We start from the raw sequence: 14,736 nt of genomic DNA on the forward strand, positions 1-14,736 counted from the left end.
CGAGAAACAGTAACATATAAGATTTCTTTCTTATTATTTAAATCACTTAGAAGGCAATTGGTTATGTTAAACAAAAATGATAATCGTATATTGTGCAGTCTGAAACGTATGTAAAAGAAAGATATATGACAACAACAGAACAAAGGTAAAAAGCGGAAAAATGGAAGTATGCTATTGTAACGTTCTTGTTCTATACGTGAAGTGGTATACTACCACTTGAAAGTAGACTGTGGTAAGTTAATGTATATTACAGACCCTAATATAACCACTAAAATAACAAAACAAAGAGTAATATCAAATAAGCCAAGAAAGGAAATGAAATGGAATCATAAAAATATATTCAACTCATACAAAGAAGGCAGAAATGAAAAAAAGGAAAACAAAGAATAATGAGACACATCAAAAACAAATAACAAGATGGTAGATTTAAACCTAACTGTATCAATAATCATATTAAATAAGTGGTGTGAGTACCTCAATTTAACAGGGAGAGAGTGTTATATTGGATAAAAAGCAAAATCAAATTATGTGCTGCCTTTAAGAATTGCACTTATAGTATAATGACACAAATAACTTGAAAGTAAAAGAATGAAAAAAAGATATCCTATGCTAGCACTAATCAAAAGAAAGCTAGAGTGGCTATATTAATATCAGAACAATAGAGAAAAGAGTAGTATCAGAGGTAAAGAAGGTCATTTTATAATAATAATAAAGGGGTTAATTAATCAAGAGGCTCTGAAAAATCCTTAACAGTTACATACTTAATGTCAGACTTTCAAAATCCATGAAGCTAGAAATGCAAGGAAAAATAGATATCCACAATTATAGTCGAGGATTTTGATACCCTTCTCTCAATAAATGAAAGAATAAATAGATGTTAAATCTGTAAGGATATAAAGGATTTGAACAGCAATATAAATGAATTTAACCTAATTGATATTTATGGAACACTCCAGCAACAGCAGAGTATACATTCTTTTCAAGTGCATACAGGACGTTTATCAAAATAGACCCTATTCTGGGCCATAAAACAAGCCTTAATAAATTTTTAAAAGTTCCAGTCATACAAAATATATGTCATATCACAATAGAATTAAACTAAAATTCAATAACAAAAAACTCTGGACAAGCCTGAAATAGCTAGAAAGTAAATAACACACTTCTAAATAACTTCTGAGTGAGAGAAGAAATCAAAAAAGAAAAATCCAAATTGAAAATGAAAACACAGCATATAAAAATTTGTAGGATGCCACTAAAAGAGTATTTAGAGAGAAATTTATTGCACTAAATGCCTCTTAGAAAACAAAAAGTTCTCAAATGAATGACCTCTGCTTCCAGTTTAAGAAACTCGAAAAGAAGAGCAAATTAAACCTAGTTATTAGTAATAAGGATATAATATACATCAGAGCAGAAATCAATGAAATAGAAAAATAATGCACAAAAGCAATGAAAAGAAAAGCTGTTTTTTTTTGAGAAGATCAATAAGAAAGATAAATATCTAGCCAAACTGATAAATAAAAAGAGAGAGAGAAAAATTACCAATATCAGAGATGAGAGACAGAACATCACTATGGATCCTACAGATATTAAAAGCATAATATGAATATTATGAATAGTTTAATGCCAATAAATTCTACAGTTTAGATGAAGTGGGCAAATTGATTTTAAGACACAAATTCCCAGGGACCGGTCCGGTGCCCAGGGGTTAAGTTCGTGAGTTCCGCTTTAGCCACCCGGGGTCCGTAGGTTCAGATCCTGGGAGTGGACCTACTCATCAAGCCATGCTGAGGCAGCATCCCATATAGAAGAGCTACAACTCTACAACTATGCTACACAACTATGTACTGGGGCTTTGGGGAAAAAAAGGAAAAAAGAGAAAGTTTGGCAACAGAAGTTAGTGCAGAGCCAATCTTCCTCAAAAAAGAAAAAAAAAAGGAAGGCATCTTGACCTTACTTCACTCTTAAAGAAAAAAAAAAAGAGAGACACAAACTCCCAAAACTCACTAAAGAAAAAGTAGCCTGAATAGCCCTATATTTATTACAGAAATTGAAATTTGTAGTTAAAAACCTTCTCACAAAGAAAACTCTAGGTCAGATATTTTCACTGCTGAATTTTACCAAACACTTAAGGAAAAAATAATACCAATTATACACAAATTCTTTCAGAAAATTGAAAAAGATGGAATACTTCCCTCTTCATTCTATGAAGCCACCATTACCCTGATACCCAAAATCGACAAAGATATTACAAGAAAAGAAATCTACAGGCCAATGTGCCTCATGAACATAGATGTAAAAGTTCTAAACAAAATATTAGCAAATTGAATTCAACAATATATAAAAAAACTAACAGATCATGACCAAATGAGATTTATCCCCAGATTTCAATGTTGCTTTAACATTTGAAAATCAATCAAGGTGTTTTACTGTGTGTGGTAGGGAGAATAATAACCCCCGAATGTCTGCATCCTAATCCCTGGAAGTTGTGAATATGTTATGTTACATGGCAAAGGGGAATTAAAGTTGCAGACATAATTAAGGTTGCTAATCAGCTGAATTTGAGGTGAAGAAATTATCTTGGATTATCTAGGTGGGGCCAACACAATCACAAGGGTCCTTATAGGTAGAAGAAGGAGATAGGAGAGTCAGAGTTGGAGAAAAAGACATGACAGTGGAAGCAGAAATTGGAGTAGTGTGATTGCTGGCTCTGAAGATAGAAGAGGCTCATTGAGCCAAGGAATGTCCGTTGCAAAAAAAAAGGAAATGGATTCTCTCCTACAGCTTCAAGAAGGAATATGGCCCTACCAATACTGTTGAATTTAGCCTTTTGAGACCTACTACTACTTCTGACTTCCAGGCCACAGATAACAAATTTGTGGTTTAAGCCACTAAGTTTGTGATAATTTGTTACAGCAGCAATAGGAAAGAAATAGATCATATTGTTTAAAAGTAAAACCATATGATCATCTCAATAAATGCAAAAAAAATGTTTTTATAAAGTCCAAAATCTACTCCTGATAAAATATCTCAGCAAAGTAGGAGTAGATACAAACTTCCTCCACTTGATGAAGGGTATCTATAAAACACCTATGGCTAACTTACATCATACTTCATGGTGAAAGACTGAATGCTTTCCCTTTAAGAGCAGGAGCAAGAGAAGGATGTCTGCTCTTACCACTTTCATTCCATATTGTATGGGAGGTTCTAATCAATGCAATCAGTCAAGAAAAAGAAACCAAAGACATCCAGATTAGACAAGAAGAAGCAAAACTATATCTGATTTATAGAAGATGACATGATTTTTATATAGAAAATTCTATTGAATGTACAAAAAACTGCTAATACACGAGCAAAGTTGCAGGATACAAAATCAATCTACAAAACTCAATTGCATTTCTGCATACTAGCAATAAACAATTGGAAATTGACATGAAATATAATACTATTTACAATAGCACCAAAACGTATGAAATACCTAGGGATAAATCTGACAAAAGATGTGAAAGATCTGTACACTGACAACTGTAAAATATTTCTGAAAGAAATTAAAGAAGTTCTAAATGAATGGTGAGATATACTGTGTTCATGGAGTGGAAGATGTTAATTGTTAAGATTTCAATTCTCCCCAAATTTATCTTTAGATTCAATGCAATTCCTACCAAAATCTCAGCAAGGTTTTTTTTTCGTAGAAATTGACAAGCTAATTCTAAAATTCATATGGAAATGCAAAGAACCTAGTATAGTCAAAACAATTTTGAAAAAGTAACAAAGTTGGAGAATTTACACTATCTGATTTAAGAATATTAGAAAGCTACAATAATTAAGATAGTGTTATTGGCTCAAAGATAAACAAATAGATCAATGAAACAGAATAGACAGTCCATAAATAGGCACACATATAAATGGACAATTTTTTTGACAAAAATACAAAAGCAATTCAGTGGAGTAAAGACAATCTTTTCAATAAGTGGTTCTGGAACAATGAGATATCCACATGCAAAAAAAAATTTGCACTTCAATTCATATTTGTGCCATATGCAAAAATTAACTCATAATGAATAATAGACCAAATTGTAAAACTTAAAACTGTAAAACTTTTAGAACACACAAGAGAAAACCTTGGGTTCTGACCTTGGCTTAGCCAAAAGTTTCTTAGATGTGACACTAAAACATGATCCATAAAAGGAGAATTGACTAGATTTCATCAAATTTACACTGAACACACACCTCATCAAAGAAGATATACAGATGACAAATAAACATCTAAAAAGACATTGTATGTCATTAGGGAATTGCAAATTAAAGCAATAATGAGATACCACTACACACCTATTAGAATGGCTAAAATTCTAACACTGACAACACCAAATGCTGACAAGGATGTGGAGCAACAGGAACTCTCATTCATTGGTGTGAATCCAAAATAGTATAGCCACTTTGGAAGACAATTTGGTAGTTTCTTAGAAAACTAAACTTAGTCTTAACCATATGATTTACCAATCACACTCCTTGATTACCCTAAGGAGTTGAAAACTTATGTCCACACAAAAACCTGTAGTTTATAGCAGCTTTATTCATAATTGCCAAAACTTGAAAGCAACCAAGATGTCCTTCAATAGGTGAATGGATAAACAAACTGTGGTACATCCATACAATGGAATATTGTTCAGTGATAAAAGGAAATGACCTATAAAGCCATGAAAAGAAATAGAGGAAACTTAAATGCATATTGCTAAGTGAAAGAAGTCAATCTGAAAAAGCTAAGTACCATATGACATTCTGGAAAAGGCAAAACTATGGAGACAGTGAAAAGATCAATGGTTGCCAGTAGTTTGGGGTTAGGGAGGGTAGGATGAATAGGTGAAGCATAGGGGATTTTTATGGCAGTGAAAGTATTCTACATGATACTTTAATGGTGGATACATGACATTATGCGTTTCTCAAAACCCATAGAACTGTACAACAGGAAGAGTGAATCCTAATGTAGATCATGGACTCTAATTAATAATAATGTATCAATTGGTTGGTCAGTTATAACAAACATACCACACTAATGCAACATGTTAATAACAGGGAAATGGGGGATGAGGGGAGACGGAGTATATGGGAACTCTGTACATTCTATTCATTTTTTATAAACTTAAAACTGCTCAAAAAAAGGTCTAGTAATTTAAAAAAAAAATATGCTATAGACTGCAAGAAAAGTTTTGCAAATCATGTATCTGATAAAGGATTTGTGTCCAGAATATACAAAGAACTCTCAAAACTCAATAAAACAAACCAAATTGAAAAATATATATGAGCAAGAGATTTGAACAGACGCTTCACCAAAGAGATATATGGATGATAAAAAAGTACCTTTTGTTCAACATCATTAGTCATTAGGGAAGTGCAAATTAAAACTATGATGAGATACCATTTCACACCTGCTAGGATTGCTATAATCAAAAAGATGGATGGTAACAAGTGTTGGCTAGGATGTGGAGAAACTGGAACCCTCATACATTGCTGGTGAGAATGTAAAATGGTGCAATCACAGTTTCTTAAAAAGTTAAATGTACACCTACCATATGATCCAGCCAAATTGTGGTATATCCATATAATAGAATAGTACTCAGCAGTAAAAAGGAATGAACTAAGATACATGCTACAACATGAATTAATCTTAAAACACCTAGACTGAGTGAACAAAACCAGACAATAACAAGTACATACTGTGTGATTCTATTATATAAAGTTCTAGGAAATGCAAAATAGTGCATAGTTAGATATGTTCATTATCTTAATGGTGGTATTGGTCTTATGGGTGTACACACTTGTCAAAACTTATCAAATTGTTCTCTTTAAATATGTATGGTTTATAGTATGTTCAATCATATCTCAATAAAGCTGTTAAAAAAGAATAAAAAATAGATATAAAAGGTGACAGACAAGTTACTAGTTTTGCAAATCCTTTTCCTCCAGTCATGAAATTAGAATATATACCATCATTTTAAAAATGATAGGGATAAATGTGTTTTAATGAAGAAATAATTTGTTATATGATAAAAGTCTCAGACTGAAAATTTAAAGACAAAATTTTAATTTTTATAAAAATCTGATATATAACATAGAGTTTTATTTAAGCATAAGTATCTTAAAATTTATCTTAAGTTAAAATTCACTTGACAAAATATTTTCATCTAAAAAATTAACTTTTAGAATTTCAGTAAAATGCAAATATTATGGAAGACTTGAAAAGGAAGTTTGTAATAGTCAACAATGCAAATGTCAACATATTTTTACCAGGTGACAGATTTGATCATTTAGAAACAGGGCAATTCCATGGGCTATAAAAAGATATAGTCAGTATTTTGAGAACTGGTTATCAGAATATGAACTTATAACTTAAAGTACAAAATACTTTAATTTTATGACAGAACAGGCAAAACAAGTTAGTGACTTTATTATATTCTCAAATTAATTTTGAAAGTGAAATTTGTATTTTCATAGCCCGTGAAATTGAAAAGCTGAAATCAATCAGACCTAGACATTATTCCTGACTTTGTAGACTGGTATCCCTCTCATCAGGGTGTGGATAAACTGCTTCCACAGTTAGGTGAGACTCGCCTTACCTGACCTTCTGGTTCTGGGGCTTCTTGCCACAGTTAAGGGGTCCCCAGTTACCCTGGCGGCTCGCCTCTGGGTGCACCTCCATGCTGGCTGCAGGCATATCTTGCGTGACATAATGGGAGCTGTAACCCCATTGGGTGAAAAATGAGCCCCCCAAACTCCACCACGCACACTCTAACTTAAAGTGGGGACTGTGTGTGTTAATTAATTTTTATAATTAAGTTGGAAATTATGCAATTAATTATGCCAGTACCTGACTGGCACCATGCTAGGCACTGAGGATATAAGAGAATAGAACAGAAAGGGTATCTGTCCTCACAGGAAGTTAAGTTATAGTGGAGGAGGCAACAATGCATGGAGGTCCTTAAGTGGTGTGAAGAAAATAAAGCAGGATAAAGAGAGAAAGACTTGCATGTAGTGATAACACTAGATAGACAGATTAGAGACCCCTCTGAGGAGGTGCAGTGGAACTAAGAACTGAATGACAAGAAGCCAGCTTTGTAAACATCAGGGGAAGGAGAGCAGGAATGTCCAGGATACCTGTGCTCTAAAGTTTATTCTGAGATAAATACATGTGGAAGCAAAGAGGCATGTGAAAGGCAGATGGCAAATAAGAAATTGGAATGACACAAAGAAGAGTTTTGATGAGATTGATGATATCCATGCATGATTTTATTTTACCTGTGATGTAGGTGAGGAAAATAAAGCAACCCTTCTTGAACTTGGAGCTGTGGAACCTTTAACTAAACTGCTCACCCATGAAGACAAAATTGTAAGAAGAAATGCTACTATGATATTTGGGATCCTGGCTTCTAATAGTAAGTAAATCAACTTTCAAAAATAATCAAATAATCTCGTGTAATACATTATCCTTCTTTTAAATGTAATGTTAAGGAATTTGTTTTAATTTTATTCAAACTGACTTTAATGTTAATAAAAAAGTTAAGTATAATGCAACAAAATGTATGATTTCTTATTTTAAGGGATATTTTTAAAATATAAAAATATGTGCAAATATATCCACAGAAAAACTCTCAAAGCTGGTGGTGTAGTACGTTCCATCTTACAAATTGGCAGAGCAATCATTGTCTCTTCAAATTAAAATAGGTTTTCCTTGAGTTAGTATAATGTAATTTGTCTGTCTTTATGTAAGTTACACTTCACATGTATTTCATGGTGAAGGAAGCCCAAGGTAAAGAGTTTCGATACATTTATTTTTTTGAAACTGTAAACTATATTTTGCGAAAAATAAATTTAGACGTGTATTTACTCCTTAAATCAGACCTATTACTTGCTTGAACATTTTCATAAATTTAATGTGGTGAAATAATAGTATTAGTTAAAATATGCCATTATGTCTATTAGAATATCAGTTTGACCAAAACCATGCCAATAAAGGCAGTCCTTGACTAATGAACAGGATGAGTTTTCCATTTGAAAGTCATTTTCAAATTATAGTGGTAGCTTTTTGAGTTAGCCAACAAAGCCTCGTAATTTATAATAAAAAATAACATTCTTGGTGGAGACTGAATTCTAACATGAAACTCAGGCTGCTGGGATAAACATGTCTCTCTTTATCGTAGTACATGACTAAAATCGTCATACTTCCCCCTCTCAGCAAAAACACAAGCACAAATTCCTCCCCTAACTTCCTGCCCATCCCTCCCCCACCCCCTACTTTCTCTGGACGCTGTGTGAGACAGTGGGGTCTCCTTATTCTATGGCATCCAGCAAGGAGTTAGTGTCTTCAGACACAGCTATGAGTGGAGGATGGAAGAGAAGAGGAAGGAGAGTTTTGTGTGGCGTCTGTGCCGTTACAGCCACAGCTGCAGAGACTGTGTGAACAGCGCCCTGCAGTGTCGAGGCAGATGGGACTCAGTAGGGTTTGTTAGTGTAGGGGGTTCTGGTAACAACTGCAGGAGCTCAATGGTGGCTGTGCTGTAAAGCGGGGGCTCTGGGAGTATTTCTGGGAATGGCAGCAGGATGAGGACAGTTGGGGAGTGGATGTTCCACCAGCCTAGATTATGATAACATTGTCAACACTTCTGTAGCACTTACAATGTGCCAGGCACTGTTCTACGTGCTGTTTATATGTTAAATCATTTTAATGAGGTTGGTGCTATTGTTATTCCCTTTACATATGAGGCAACTGACGCACAGAGAAGTTAAATAAGGTAGTAATTATTTGTATTGTGGGGGCTCCATAGATTTATCTCAGGGGTTGCCTGTATACTAATTCTGCCATATTGAATGAGCCATATTGAACGCATTTATAACCAAAAAAGAGAAAATTTAAAAGCTTCTTAAGTTTTATTCTGTTTACACAACACAGAATTTGAGAACCATAGGAACTTTGTAACACCTCTTGTGCAACTCCTCATTTTAAAAATAGGGCAGAACCCTCAAAGGATTAGGTTCCTTGCCCGAAGTCATGGTGGTGGTTAGTATCCATTATTTTTGCTGATTTAACCTCAAGAAAAGAAAGATTCTTTGAACAATCTGATGTCAAAAAGCAAACTAACAAATTGATCAACTGTGCCATCAATTTACAAGAGCTGCCAGTGAATCTGAATCATTCATTGAGCCATATGAAAATGGTCTAGTGGATAGTTCTACAAGCTCTGTTATTGAACAGATTTTGGCTAAATTCATACAGATGAGGGAATTTCATGCCACGGAGAATCCTCTGATGAAAACTTTTAACTTGTTTGGGCAGACCAAGGCATGGTGTCACATACAGATGCAGCAAGGTGGCGTCTTCCTGTAGGAGCAGATTCTTCCTGCAGAGAAACAAGAGGAGCAGAGAGCTCCCAGTGCATGAATCTTTTTGACCTCATGGTCAGTCTTGCAGCTGAAACTTTGAAGTATATGGAAGGTTATTTTGTATACTGAATGGAGAATGTCCTTGGAGATCTAAAAGGCCAGAAATATTTTTGTTCAAGCATGTAAACATAGACTTTGGTACGGCCTTCACACAAATCTTTCCAAACAATATAGATTGGACTCATAAGAGTGAGAAGAGAATACCAATACTCTTCCAGAGGGTACACATCTGTATAGTTCACCAGAACACTTGGAAGGATCTGAGTATTATGCCAAGTCTATTATTTCTTAACCTGTGGAGATGACACTTGGTTTTTTTTAAATGAATGTTGACTGTAGAATGATGCCCACCACCTTAGGACACTGCACTTCCCAGAAGCTCGATTATTCTTTTGTGCTTCAAGCTTATTCACATACATATAGCTAGCTGCAATTTTGCTGGCTCTCTTTTAGCCATTTTGAACAGAAACAGAGAGAGCAGAAGTTTTGACAGGTTGAAGAACAGCACATCCCTGAATCCCACAGGAAAAGGTGTCCAGTAAAAGCCAAGTATATCCAGTGGTTAGTGAGGAAGAATTCATCCAGAGACCATCTGCTTCAGCTGCTGCAAGGTGAACTTTTCCAAAATTCTGTTAATGCTAATTTTGGCTTACAGATGAAGATAATTGACCAAGAAAAGAAATTGCAAAACTAAAGTAGCAGATGGGAGTGCAAACTGGTGCAGCCACTATGGAAAACAGTATGGAGATTCCTCAAAAAATCAAGGATAGAACTACCATACGATCCAGCTATTCCACTGCTGGGTATTTATCCAAAGAACTTGAAAACACCAATGCATAAAGATACATGCACCCCTGTGTTCATTGCAGCGTTATTCACAATAGCCAAGACTTGGAAGCAACCTAAGTGCCCATCAAGGGACGAATGGATAAAGAAGATGTGGTATATATACACAATGGAATACTACTCAGCCATAAGAAACGATGAAATCCAGCCATTTGTGACAACATGGATGGACATTGAGGGTATTATGCAAAGTGAAATAAGTCAGAGGGAGAAGGTCAAATACCGTATGATTTCCTTCATTAAGTAGTAGATAATAACAACAATAAACAAACACATAGGGACAGAGATTGGATTGGTGGTTACCAGAGGGGAACGGGGGAGGGAGGAGGGCGAAAGGGATAATTTGGCACATGAGTGTGGTGATGGGTTGTAATTAGTATTTGGGTGGTGAACATGATGTAATCTATGCAGAAATAGAAGTATAAAGATGTACACCTGAAATTTATACAATGTTATAACCAATGTTACTGCAATAAACAAAAAATTAAAAAAAAAAAAAAACTAAAGTAGCAGCTATTACTTCTCAGAAAAAGGGGGTTAAGGATGGCAGGAAAGAAGTAGGGGCATACCTGTCTAGCCTTAATTAGGCTCATATAAATAATACAAAAATGAACTTTAAAAAAAATCAATATACTTATCTTTAAACATTTTTGGCATTTCTGATAATTAAATGGAATGCAAACAAGATGTAATTCTTACTTGCATTCTGTACAAGTTTTATTAAAATCAAAATTTAACATGGATGGATATTGAGGGTCTTATGCAAAGTGAAATAAGTCAGAGGGAGAAGGTCAAATACCGTATGATTTCCTTCATTAAGTAGTAGATAATAACAACAATAAACAAACACATGGGGCAGAGATTGGATTGGTGGTTACCAGAGGGGAAGGGGGGAGGGAGGAGGGTGAAAGGGATAATTCGGTACATGTGTGTGGTGATGGGTTGTAATTAGTATTTTGGTGGTGAACATGATGTAATCTATGCAGAAATAGAAGTACAATGATGTACACCTGAAATTTTTACAATGTTATAAACCAATGTTACTGCAATAAACAAAAAATTTTAAAAAAAAATTTAAAAATGCCCTCCCAACAAAACAAAAATTACTGCTGAAGGGGAGGAAAAATTTCTCCTCTTCCCTTCTAAGTTCTTCTCACTGGTCTAAGAATTAAATTGACATGAGACAGATTTGCAGGAGAAAATCAAATTTAATTTCGTATGTATGGGGGCTACATAAGAATATGAGGCCCACTGGAAATCAGGCAATTGAAACTTATATGCCATTGTGGGGAATCAGAATTGGCCACCTCAAAATATGTCTCTTTACCTTGATTATTTTCTCTGGAAGAAACTTTGATGCTCCCCCCCCTACCTCCACTAACTGCCTAAAAGAATTTAAGATAGAAAGCCTGTCCCTAGGACAGGCCATGACCATAGATAACTCTGGGGATGGATAGACTGGGAGGGTCCTTGCTAAGCCCATTCTTATCAAAGCTCTGGAAACCAAGTAAAAGTAGAAGTTACCCTTTGTAAGAAACATTTACATTTGTAAGGGAAATCTCCACTTGTAAAGGTATCTCCCTCTCTGTACCAGGAAGAAGCGGGGATAACCTCACCTGTAGAGACTTATCAGTGTGGAAGATGAGGCCTTCAATCTGCATAATAACCTTACTCTTGTTTACTGTGCTTTTCTGGTAATCTCCCATAGCTGACTCCCCCCACCCCTAACATCCTCCTTTGTCTTTATCTGAATATGCTATTTAAGATGCGAACCTCCACCATTTGTCGAGTTACTCAGTTTCTCTGCTCTCTCCCATGTAGACATGTTATAAAGCTTTGTTCGCTCTTCTCCTGCTATTCTATCTCTTAATGAATTTAATTTGTAGCCCAGCCAGAAAGGACCCAGAGTGGACAGAGGAGAGTCCTCCTCCCCTTCACCATCAAGAGCTAAGGAGAAGCGGGTAGGAGTCTGGGACTTCAAAGGGGAGGAAAACAATTTACAGGAAGATGCAAAAAACAAATATTTGATAAGCAAATGTTTGCCATGCTATGCAGAGACAATGGGACACAGAGAGGACTTTGATCAAACAGGCCCTGCTAAGTTTCCCTGGGTCTACCACACCTAGCTCATATGCTTTGCAAATATCTCTGGTGATACCTCTTCTTCCTGGAACAGGCCCTTTATCTAAATTCCTTTAGGTAGTTAAGGGGGAAGTAAAAGCTCTTCCTGAGTCTTTTGTTTCTTAAAAACAATCAGCCTAAAATAATCCTCATGCCGAATAGACACATTTTGGGGTGGCAAATTTTGCTCCCTTGCGCTGCTATATGATAAACAAGTATAGGGCACGGTAACTCAACTTTACTGATAGGTGTTCTAGGCACATTTTGCACTTCTATGGTTATCTCTTCTAGTGTTTTGGAAGGTAGTATAGCTCAGTGATCAAGGAGTGTGGGCTCGATTCTGCCTGGGGTCAGACAGACCTGGGCATGAAACCTGGCCCCGCCACTAATTTGCTGTGTGATTTTGAACCTCAATTTCCTTATCTGGAAAATTAAATAATAATTGAACCTATCTTATGAGGGACTATTCAACAGACATTGCTATTATTATTATCTTTAATAAATGTTAATATTCTGTTTCTTCTTTTGTAGATGATGTCAAAAAATTGTTGAGAGAGTTAGATGTCATGAATTCTGTTATTGCTCAACTTGCTCCAGAAGGTAATTTTGCATCTTACTTCTCTTTCAAAAAAATGGGACTGGTTTATTTTTCACATTTGATTAAACTATTTATTGAAAATAGTTTATGAAATACCAATTGTGAATTGTCACTAGAGTCTCTCAAACCAAGATGGGCTCCAACCAAGGTAAGATTCGTGAAGCTTTGGTTTTCAAAGCATGTTTTAAAATAATGGTTGAGTAAGCACTTAGCATACTTGTGTGATTTATTTTTGATGTGCAGAAGAAGTAGTTATCCATGAGTTTGCTAGTCTTTGCCTAGCAAACATGTCTGCAGAGTATACCAGCAAAGTGCAAATATTTGAACACGGTGGATTAGAGCCACTCATTAGACTGCTGAGCAGCCCAGACCCTGACGTGAAGAAGAATTCTATTGAGTGCATTTACAACTTGGCCCAGGTAAGAGCAATTTCTAAAAATGTGTTTTGACAAAAACTGATTATGTAATTTATTTCCCCATCAACCAAAGGAAAAAGCTTTTAAGAACTCACCGGTTTTGATTAACCAGTTCTTCTCAGTACTATTTAGTAGTTATTATTCAGGGAAAAAAATAATAGAAGTTTAGTGCGGATAACTTTCAGTTTTCACATTTTATAAGTAATTGTCTCCCATGAAAGGGCATTTTAAAAGCATATTTAAATTTTAAAAGAATAGAACAGCTTATAAATTAAGGTGGCATTATACTAGATAAAATGTATTTCTTCTGATACAGGAAATCTAATACTCATGTTGAAATAGGTTTGACCTGGGCAGTTTCCTATTGACATAACCTTGGTGATCTAAGCACACTGGATGTAAAATACGCCCTCTTCAGTGTACCAAGATTTTGGATTAGACTTATTTACTGTTGAAAACCTAGTGAGTTGAGTATGTTGAACAGAACTCATGGTTCACAATTGCAAGATGCTATCTCACTGTGCTGTTTTCCCTTGTGGAAAGAAACAGCCTACCTCCCCCTCCCCCACCTATTCTGTCCTCTGCATCCCCATCCCCCATCCTTCAACCCAATGCACACACCCTCACACCCACAGCAGGTCAGCTCCCTGACACTGGGGACAGACTTCTCTGCTTCCTTCCCTGCTCAGGCTCCTGAATAATTCTCACGCACATTCTTTAGATCAACAGAAAACACAAAAACACCATTTTAAATAGCCAGGATTAGAGTGTAAAAGGAAGAGATCGTGAAGCATAGGTACGGGAGGGTTCATTGAGAGGCACAGTATCTAGACAAATTATATACAAAAAGAGAGACAAATGGGCTCATGCCAAAAGGCAGCAAAAGCATACATTCCTGGCCTTGGATGTAATGCCATGTGGCTGGACACTCACTGGTTTTACCTTCAATCCTCCTCCCTAAAAGAGATATCCTCAAGAGGACGCTCAGCTCTGTTTCCCTTCTCTGCTTACGTCACCTCATCCAATAGGCCTAAATAATCCTATAAATGTTTGTGTTTTTCATCCCAAGACTCCTCATAGCTCTACTTCCCTATATTTTTTATCAAATGGAAATGAAGACTTAACCTCCGCTATTCTTCATAACAGAAATACTAGTTAATAACAGTGTATTAATTTCCTAGGACTGCTGTAACAAAGTACCACAGACTGCGTGGCTTAAAACAACAGGAATTTATTCCCTCATGGTTCTGGAGGCTGGAAGTCGAAATCAAGGTGTCAGCAGGGCCATGCTCCCTCTGTGACTCCCGGTAGAACCCTTCC

At 35.8% G+C, this 14,736-nt stretch overlaps 1 protein-coding gene across 1 annotated transcript in view; it reads left to right on the plus strand.

Moving 5' to 3' along the window:
* Positions 1 to 14,736, plus strand: part of ARMC3 (armadillo repeat containing 3) — a 93,280-nt gene that overhangs the window by 17,031 nt on the left and 61,513 nt on the right. Inside the window, exons 3-5 of the mRNA XM_058532565.1 lie at positions 7,305 to 7,430; positions 12,934 to 13,002; positions 13,244 to 13,419. Of these exons, the coding sequence (XP_058388548.1) occupies positions 7,305 to 7,430; positions 12,934 to 13,002; positions 13,244 to 13,419 (371 nt within the window). The remainder of the gene's footprint in view (positions 1 to 7,304; positions 7,431 to 12,933; positions 13,003 to 13,243; positions 13,420 to 14,736) is intronic.

The sequence above is a fragment of the Diceros bicornis genome, chromosome 36, assembly GCF_020826845.1.
Source record: "Diceros bicornis minor isolate mBicDic1 chromosome 36, mDicBic1.mat.cur, whole genome shotgun sequence".
NCBI lineage: Eukaryota > Metazoa > Chordata > Mammalia > Perissodactyla > Rhinocerotidae > Diceros > Diceros bicornis.